Genomic DNA, 8,739 nt, shown 5'->3' with positions numbered 1-8,739 from the left:
TAAAGACCAAAGATTTATTGTGCAAGTATGTCCTACTTTTGAGTGATCAGAAACCTTAGCTCATATGTTGCTTAACTTATTTGAACAGCTTTGAGTCCTTAAGGTGTATTCATTAGAACACTTCTCACAACTGTGATTCACATGAGCTGCTGATGAGCTTTAGGTCTACATAACCAACAATAAGGTATACGATTAGAAAGTATGAAATCTAATCTTTCCAATGATAGAAAATAGATGAAAATCAAAAAAGTTCCTTACAAGTGTTGTGAGCACTGATAATGTTTCAGGGCTATTTGTAATTTAGAAGCATAATAAAAGAAATATAAACTTGGGTTGCTTTGGCAAAAAACAACAACAAAAAAAAAAACAGTTTCTTTCAGCCACTAGATAGTCAACATAGCCAGCCTGGGGCACAGCTCTGCTCACTGCCTCGTCACTATCATGTCACATTTAACACAGTAACCTAGATCTGCATGCCTGTGGCATACTGTGTATTGTAATAAGAGTTCAAAAACCAAAGTCCTGCAACTCACCCTGAGAAACTTTAAAACAGTATCTTCAGGTTTTCTTTTTAGTGACCTGTTATTAAGTCATTATTATTTTTAAACACAATCCTTTGGTAAGCTAGCTGCAGCGTCGCACTAGGGGATGTCCACAGGCCACCAGTGGTCTGGGGACCACAGTTTGAGACTGGCCTCTAGGGATGAACAACAGCGGGGAAAGAATTTTTTGCATTTATTAATTTATTTTTTACTGGAAATTCCTTTTAATTCTTTGGGGTTTGCCATTGTTTAACAGTTTTGGGGATATTTTAGCTGACTTTAAAGAATCAGACACATAAACCAGGAAACATCCCCCCCATTACCCTTCAGAGAGTATGTGGATTTTGACTGAATAATACATGTGGGTGAGAAAACATGAAATACTGCTCTCAAATTCTTCTGATTGACAGCATGATGGATTACATCATCTCTCTATGCAAAAAATAGAGAACATATTTTCCCAAGGACATACTTTCTGCTCTTTTTTTATATTAATACATGTTTAACAGGCTTCTCCATCCTTGCTTAAGACAACATGTCCTGTTTCACTGAGACCCTGAAGGTCATGCAGACTGGGGCTGTTTGCCCTAACCCCACCTCCCGTCACTCAAATGCACTTAAACCCACCACTGAGTTTAGAATCAATACTCGAAATGAATCAGTTCAACAACATAGCTCTGCTGAATAATCTGGTTTCACATCGTGTTTTCCCATCATGTGTCATGAGGTCGGAGGAGCTGTTAGTACAGACCAGAAATGGCTGACGTGGCTGTCACTGATTTATTCTTTCTGACTTTACCTTGTTTTAAAAAATAGCTATATACCAGAGAAAAACTTAGAAAAGTATTTACTTAAAAAACATTACTAGAAAGTGTAAATTTCTTTTTCATTAATATAATAGTCTGATGACATCAGCACCTGGGGTCAATGGAGCGTGTGCTGACAGCAGCGTTTCTTATACCTGCGTCTATTGGACAGACACTCCTCACTCTCGTTTGATACAGCAACATGGGTGGAGCCTCCCTGGCTTTCCTCATGCATCACCTCAATCTGGGAGAAATATAAACACACAAACACTTACACATAATTATGGATTCAGCTTTTACCAGTGTAGGATTTTTTTATGATTAGAAGTTGACCACAGCATAAGAAAACTGGATTTAAATCCATTTTTAAAATCTTGGATAGCATCTTCGCCTACTACTAGATTGCATATATATGTGTGTGTGTATGTGTGTATGGGATGTGGTTGCTTAAATGATGTCATTTGACCTTGTGGTGCCACACAGACCTCACGCACGAGTCAAGCATAAATCAAGATTAAGGTCAATGTCATTGCCATCTGTTCTGTTTTGTTGCATAATGGGAAGCTGTATACTGTAAGTGATGAAGTACCTTGATGCTCTTGGTCTTGCGGATGTTCTTCTTCTTATTAGGATCTGCTTCAGCTGGTTGCTTGCCACTGATTGAGTTATCAGAGAGCTTTCTAGCCAAGGCTGAAATAAAATGAACAAAGAAATTAATTATATATTTAATAACACATACCCTTAATTGCATTCAGGCTTTGGTAGCTGAAGTACAGTAAGAGTATCAATTAGCCTAGTTCAAGGACAGTATGTACAAGTTTACAGTCAGGGGCAGTAAACTTTTAAATGGTCTGAATCTCATAGACAAGTTTTCTATGCAATTGCATGACTCCATTGAATTGAAACATGTCCCACTCACGCTGCTGGCCCCCAGGAGTCCTGGCAGCGTTCTTTGGTGCGGGGCGTTTAGGAGACGACTCAGGCCGTGGGGCCACCGGCTGAATGGGTCTGGTCTGTTTGGCTGACAGCCTCTTCAGGCTAACACGTCGCTTCTCAAACATCTCTTGAACATCCTCCAGTCGTTTGAGTGCCTTCAGGACACTACCCTGCAAATGCACATTAAAATCAAATGTCTAAACATTATTTCTATTCAGAATTTAACTAATGGTTTTCTGTGTACTGCACCTTTACATCCTCTGACAGGATAACCTCATACTGGTTGTGGAGGTTCCTCAGTTCTGTCACGTGGTTCTTTTCTGCTGACTCCAAGAAGTTTTCAATGTCTGTTAAAGCTGATTCTGCCCCTTCCTGTGACTGGCACTTATCCACAGCTTGGGAAGCCAGTAGGTAGATGCCAGACTCACACCACTGGTTAACCTGAACACACAAAAACACCAACAGGTTAGATCTGGGTCAGTTTTTGGTGCCATTGTCACGTTTCTTAAGCTCTAAGACAATAAACAAATCCTGATTGATAATCACTACTGCAGAATTACAGGGGAATCGCCAACCTTCCATTCATCAACAAAATTATTGAAAAAGCCGTTTTAATAGTTAAATAGCTTCCTAACTATAACCAGCGGCTTTAATGTCTCAAGTATTACAAATGAACGTGTCAGACTTGAGTCCAACCAGACGTCCCAAATGTAAATGTCCACACTAGATTAAACTAGTGGAATTCCTGTATGAATGCACTGAGTTTGAGTTAAAAGTTCTCTGTGTTCTGAACATTTTGTCCAGCAGTCATTTTCAAGCTTTGTGTCTGGACTAATTAAAGAACACATTTACATGCATAAAAACCAGACATCTGATTTGTTTTCTGAGACTGATGTTTCCAAAATGCATAAACTGTTTCACATCCATACCTTCTCAATGCCCATGTGTACATGCAAAGACTTAGACAAGACATCAGACTTTTTCTTGGCTTCATTGCTGAAATCATCGCAGACCCGCCGGAGCTCCACACACTTCGGCCGGATGGAGTCCACAGCATAGTGGTTACTTTGGATGAGTTGGTCACCATGCATGGCATGGAGTTGGGCCTTTTCTAGTGTGGGCTACAAAACAAGTAAAGTCAGAAATATAGCAATAATTGTTAACTAACAATTTTACAAAAATGAATTTTGTAAATATTTAAATCTGGGGTTTTGGAATAATGCTAATGAAAATGAAAGCAGTTTTAATTGCACTGACATGTTGGAATTACAACAAATGTTCAAAATCTAGAAGATAAAGCATATCACCCTAGTTCTAAATCCTTCCATGCCTTCCGGGAGTTCAGAGAATAGACCATAAAATACTGAACAGCTTAGCACCACAACACACTAAAGATCTACTGCTGTTGTATCAACCTTCCAGAGCTCTCAGGTATTCTGGTTCTGGTCTACTCTGCATCCAGAACTAGAACCAAACATGGAGAAGCTTCATTCAGCTTCTAAGCACCACAAATCTGGAACAAACTTCCAGCCACCTGTTTAGAGTTGCATTTGATTAATAACTGGAACATTGATCAATACATTTGCTTGATGATAGTATTTGACAAAATGTGATGTTCTTTGCTGTTTCATAATTGGTGACTGATTGATGTTTTGATGATGTAAAGCACTTTGAACTGCATTTTTACTGAAATGTGCTATAACCATAAGCTTGACATGACCACATCCAACTCTTTTTGCATGGACCTTATGTGGAACAGATTTTTTTAATGTATCTTTGATGGGATCTTCATCACAACCACCTTAAAAAAGAGAGGATTTATTTTAAAGAACTCAAATTGTTAGTAGAAGAGAAAAAGAAAAGCATGTTGGTGTAATGTTTTACATATGTGTCCTTTTGTACTCCTTTTAGGCTGACAGACCTGAACCTTTTCCTCAAGTGTTTTGAGCTCCATTAGCAGATGTTCCACTCTGGCCACACAATCTCCAGCATCAGAAAGGCCTTTAAGAGAGTCCATCCGTGTGTCCAGAGTCACTTTAACCTGAATAAGAAAAGTTAGAAGAGATCCATAAAAAGTGTTCATGAATCTCCTATTCTTATTTGAACAGATTGTTGTTGAAAATGAGAATCTGTTCTCAACCAACTTATCTGGTAAAATACAGGTTAACATACAGGTTAACAAAAAATAAAAACATGCCTTATATGTATGAGTGTATTTAAAAAAAAAAAAAAAAAAAAAGTTTGTTGCCCATTTACTCAAGCTATGATGCTTGCAAGACATCAGGGGCCTCATGCATAAAGTGTGCGTGTGAACAAAGAATGTGCGGTGCCATATTTTACGCACAAGTCAGCACGTATAAAAAATAACTTTGCCTCAAAGTTTGCGTAAATATACGTACACTTTTTCGCTGGCGTGAAAATGTGCGGCAGCAACGCAAACTTTTTCTGTGGACAATATCAAACTACAAAGCGTCAAAACTCACCTAAATACACTGAAATCTGACTACATTCATGCTTTGTAAATGCGCCTTTATGGACAGAAAGCATCTCTATTCTGTAAATGTACAGCTTATGCTGATGGGGGGCTGGTGATGTCATCGGTCAAAATTATAACTTGTAATATTTCATAAGGGAAAACTGCACAAACGAAAATGTATAAATAGTTATATCATCCTGGATCTCTGAGCAAAACTTAGAGAGCCATGCGGTGCGGTACAGGTACCGATCCAGTTGCATGCATCCTTCAGTCGAGTCAGGCCCGCTATATTTCCGTAAACCACGTTTTAGTGTGAAAACTGCACACTCTTTTATGCACGAGACCCCTGGTCACACACATCTATGCATACTAAGAAACATGATAGAAAAAAACTGAAAAATCTATGTGGTGCTTAATAGATATCAAATCCTAAAATACAGTATTTTATTATAGATTGTGGTGGATGCTCCTACCACCACCACATAACGTTAGTATTTTTTTCTTATTTTACATTATTAGTTACAGATTACACGATACATGAGTTAAGTTAAAGTTATTTTAATTTATTGGGTGCACACTTTAGTTGATATTTCTCTGAATTGTTTACTTACACTTGTTCTTTTTCTTTTGAGGTTCTGCAAACACAGAGAAACTGGAGGAGGAAGCCTCGATCATACCAAGTTTTCCAAAAGACTGAGATGGGACTTTATTTGTTAAAGTTGACCTTAGTTTTTAATTTTGTCACTTTAATAGTCACATATTTGTGCTAAGTTAAAGCCAGTTTTGCTTTATTTATTTATTTATTTATTTAATATATTACTTTAGCTAATTTTGTATTTTTTGTTCCTTTGTTATGTTGTGTCTCCCTCATTTGAAGTTTTTTTCTTTATTTTTGAAGTCCTTTTGTCCTTGTTTAAGCCCAATATAAGTGTTAGGGACAAAAGTGTAACATAAGTGTTAGGGACCAGACTAATTAATGGCTACATGTTAAAATTATGGTTTCAGGTACTTTGCTTTTCCCACATCAGTGTTTATGTTCTTATGAATCCCAGTGTGGATATTTAAAAGAAGTCGAATGGAACCTTGGGGAACACATGTTGACAAAGGCAGAGAAGATGAAATGTAATCTCCGATTCTATCAGACTGTAATCAATGTGATAAATATGATTCTATTCAGTTTATTGTGTCTGAAGAGAAGTTGAAGTTACTTAATTTTGTCAATATTTTATGATTTGCAGTGTCAAACACTTTTTTCATTCCAAGAAACAGCACCAACAGTACCATGTTTATCCAACAAATATTTAAAATTTTCTATTTGCAGTCTCTGTTGAGTACTCAGCTCTGAAGCCAAATTGCATTGGGTGAAGTAGAAAGGAACAGGTATTTGTAATCATTTGTTAAGCAATTAATTTCTTAGCTATTTTAGACACTGCATATATAATACTAATTGGTCTGTAGTTTCTAATATACAAAGGATCTCAGTTTTTAAAGACTAGGTGGAACAACAGCTGACTTCCAATGCTGCCTCAGAGGACAATTGATTTACGTTTGTTAATGTGGAACTAAGATCTTTCAACATAAATGTATCCATACCATACATCTTTTGCTTTGGAGGGTTTGAGCGATCTTGTTGCCTAGGACTTGAGAATCTGTAACATGAACTATGCTGAAAGTTGCCTCTAAGCTACTTATTGGACACATATTTAATTTGTTAAAAGGAATACTCTCGGTTTTTGAGGATTAAATAAAATAAATCATTGAAAGCATCTGTAGCTTTCTGTGAATTATTTATAATTTCACTTTTTATCTTTACTTCTACAAGCTTATTTTCTTTTGTATTTTGTCCTGCAAGGTTTGTCAAATGGTTCCAGATAAATTTTGGATTGTGCTTGGCATTCTCCATTATTGTTTAAAACGAATTTGCTTTGGCCTGCATGTTTTTTAATACTTTATTCCTTAATGTTATAAAGACGTTTTAGGACTAGCTGACTTACTTTTGAATGGGATTTTATTGCAAGATCCCTCTCTTTCATTAGCTTCACTATGTCACAATTTATCCAAGGCTGTTTTTCTTGCATCTGTATTTGAGTTTAAAGCTAACATTTTTCATTATCCTCTACATTGCTGTGGCAAAATGGAAACAGACCATTCCATTATCAGTTCCCTCCAATATTTGATCCCAGTCAATCTGCTTGATGGCAGTTCTAAACCTGATAATATCTATAAAAGGGTGTTCTCTTACAGAATAAGTGAATCTCTTTTTTGAAATCTTCCTGGTCACAAGTATCAGATTATGGTCAGAAAGACCAGCTAGCATGTTATAAGATTTTACTATTCTCCGAGAACCAGTAGTAAATATGAAGCCAATCTTTGTACTGCTTGATGAAGTGATTCTTTTAGGCTTTTGAATTACTTGGACAAAATCAAATTTATCGGTTATTCTTCTAAGGTTCATTCTGTAAGATGTATCTCCCAGTTTATGTTAAAATCTCAACAGATAATGGTCTCCCTGTTAAAATTACATTCTTTAAGTAATTTTTCAAACCAATCATAAAAACTACTAATTGAAGAGAGAAGAATAATAAATTACAATTGTGAACAACATTTGAAGAGATAACATAATATTTAAATCTAAGCATTCTAATTCATAACCACTCATCCACTGAATTTCCTGACAGTGAATGTTATTTTTTATGAATACAAAACACCACTTGGTCACTTTTTATATAACAGATGTTTTAAATGTCTGTCCTGCCAAAGTCTTAAAGCACAAAACTTTAGAAAATGAGAGGAATCATTTCTTCAAATCTTTCAGGGGTTTTATTCTTGAAGGTGTTTGAAGGGAGGACAGAAATTATGCAAAGGTTGTTGGACAGAGGTTGCCATGCAGGCAGAGGTTTTACTTCTCTGAAATCCTGTTCAAAATGGCGCAGCTGCAGGCACTGCTCCAGCTTCAGATGATGCTTACACCAGAACTGTTCGAAAGCATTCTCTGTCTCATCGAGCTGGGCCAGGAGTCTACAACAGAAAGGATCTACTTCACCAGGTATAATGGGAAGGTGGCCATTTTCCTAATATAGGTTAAGGTTAGCAACACGACATAAAAAGTGTCAGTTACCTTTCCACGGTTGTCTGGTTCTCCATCTCGTCAGGCTTGAGTTTGTGGTTCTCCGATTTAACTGTCTGGTCCTTGATGCAGGTAAATAAGGTGCTGCCTTGTCTTAAAGCTAGCTTCAGCTCCTCCTGTTTTAGAGGCATGAAAGCATTTAAACAGTAAACAAGGTAACTAGTAAAACATTTGTACATCTACACATTCTCGCTGCTTTCCTTTTCAGGTAGGACATTTTATGGCATTGGTTAAGAGAACTTTAGTTTTAATTAAATATTTGTCTTCTCATGCATTATTTAGCGTGTTCTAAATGTGCTGCCTAACCTTTAGGTTACTGTATTTGCCAGTGTGTTCTGCGAGTAGGTCTTTGGTGCTCTGGACATCATTGGGAAGCTCCGTCTCTGCCAGCTCCGACCCAAACCTCTGTAGCATCTGCGCTGTAGTTTTCACTGTCAAGGCAAAGTTTTCTATGGCCTAAAGAAAAACCCAGACATGTGACTCTGACACATTCTGAGACATAACTAATCATTGAACTTGCTGACCCTAACCCTAGCAAAAAACATTTAATTTCTTTATAACCACAAAGCTATCACAATATTAGCTTTAGTGCAAGATAAAAAATACACACTTAAACTGAGCATCAAAATATTACACAGTTTATAGCTTGCTCTACCACCACCCCACGAGAAACAACTAGAACCTTCTAAAATAGAAAGTTGGTTTTAAAGTGTATTGGATCATGTCTTATCTATAGATGTTTTGCCACGTAGCAACATGTTATTGTACTGCATGAATGAAGTTTTTAGCATTGGTATTACAATATCTCGCTTCAGTACTGATGATTAGGAATCACCATAAAATTATGCCATT

At 36.9% G+C, this 8,739-nt stretch overlaps 1 protein-coding gene across 1 annotated transcript in view; it reads right to left on the bottom strand.

Moving 5' to 3' along the window:
- mcf2l2 (MCF.2 cell line derived transforming sequence-like 2) overlaps positions 1 to 8,739 on the bottom strand; it is a gene marked incomplete at its 5' end in the record, with an annotated part of 43,293 nt that overhangs the window by 20,249 nt on the left and 14,305 nt on the right. The window contains 6 exons of the mRNA XM_015023198.1: positions 1,504 to 1,592; positions 1,938 to 2,038; positions 2,268 to 2,454; positions 2,534 to 2,725; positions 3,214 to 3,405; positions 4,206 to 4,325. Of these exons, the coding sequence (XP_014878684.1) occupies positions 1,504 to 1,592; positions 1,938 to 2,038; positions 2,268 to 2,454; positions 2,534 to 2,725; positions 3,214 to 3,405; positions 4,206 to 4,325 (881 nt within the window). The remainder of the gene's footprint in view (positions 1 to 1,503; positions 1,593 to 1,937; positions 2,039 to 2,267; positions 2,455 to 2,533; positions 2,726 to 3,213; positions 3,406 to 4,205; positions 4,326 to 8,739) is intronic.

This window comes from Poecilia latipinna, unplaced genomic scaffold (assembly GCF_001443285.1).
Source record: "Poecilia latipinna isolate Pla-1442-1.1 unplaced genomic scaffold, P_latipinna-1.0 Scaffold3231, whole genome shotgun sequence".
In the NCBI taxonomy this organism is placed as follows: Eukaryota; Metazoa; Chordata; class Actinopteri; order Cyprinodontiformes; family Poeciliidae; genus Poecilia; species Poecilia latipinna.
This window is presented reverse-complemented; position numbering and strand designations above follow the sequence as displayed.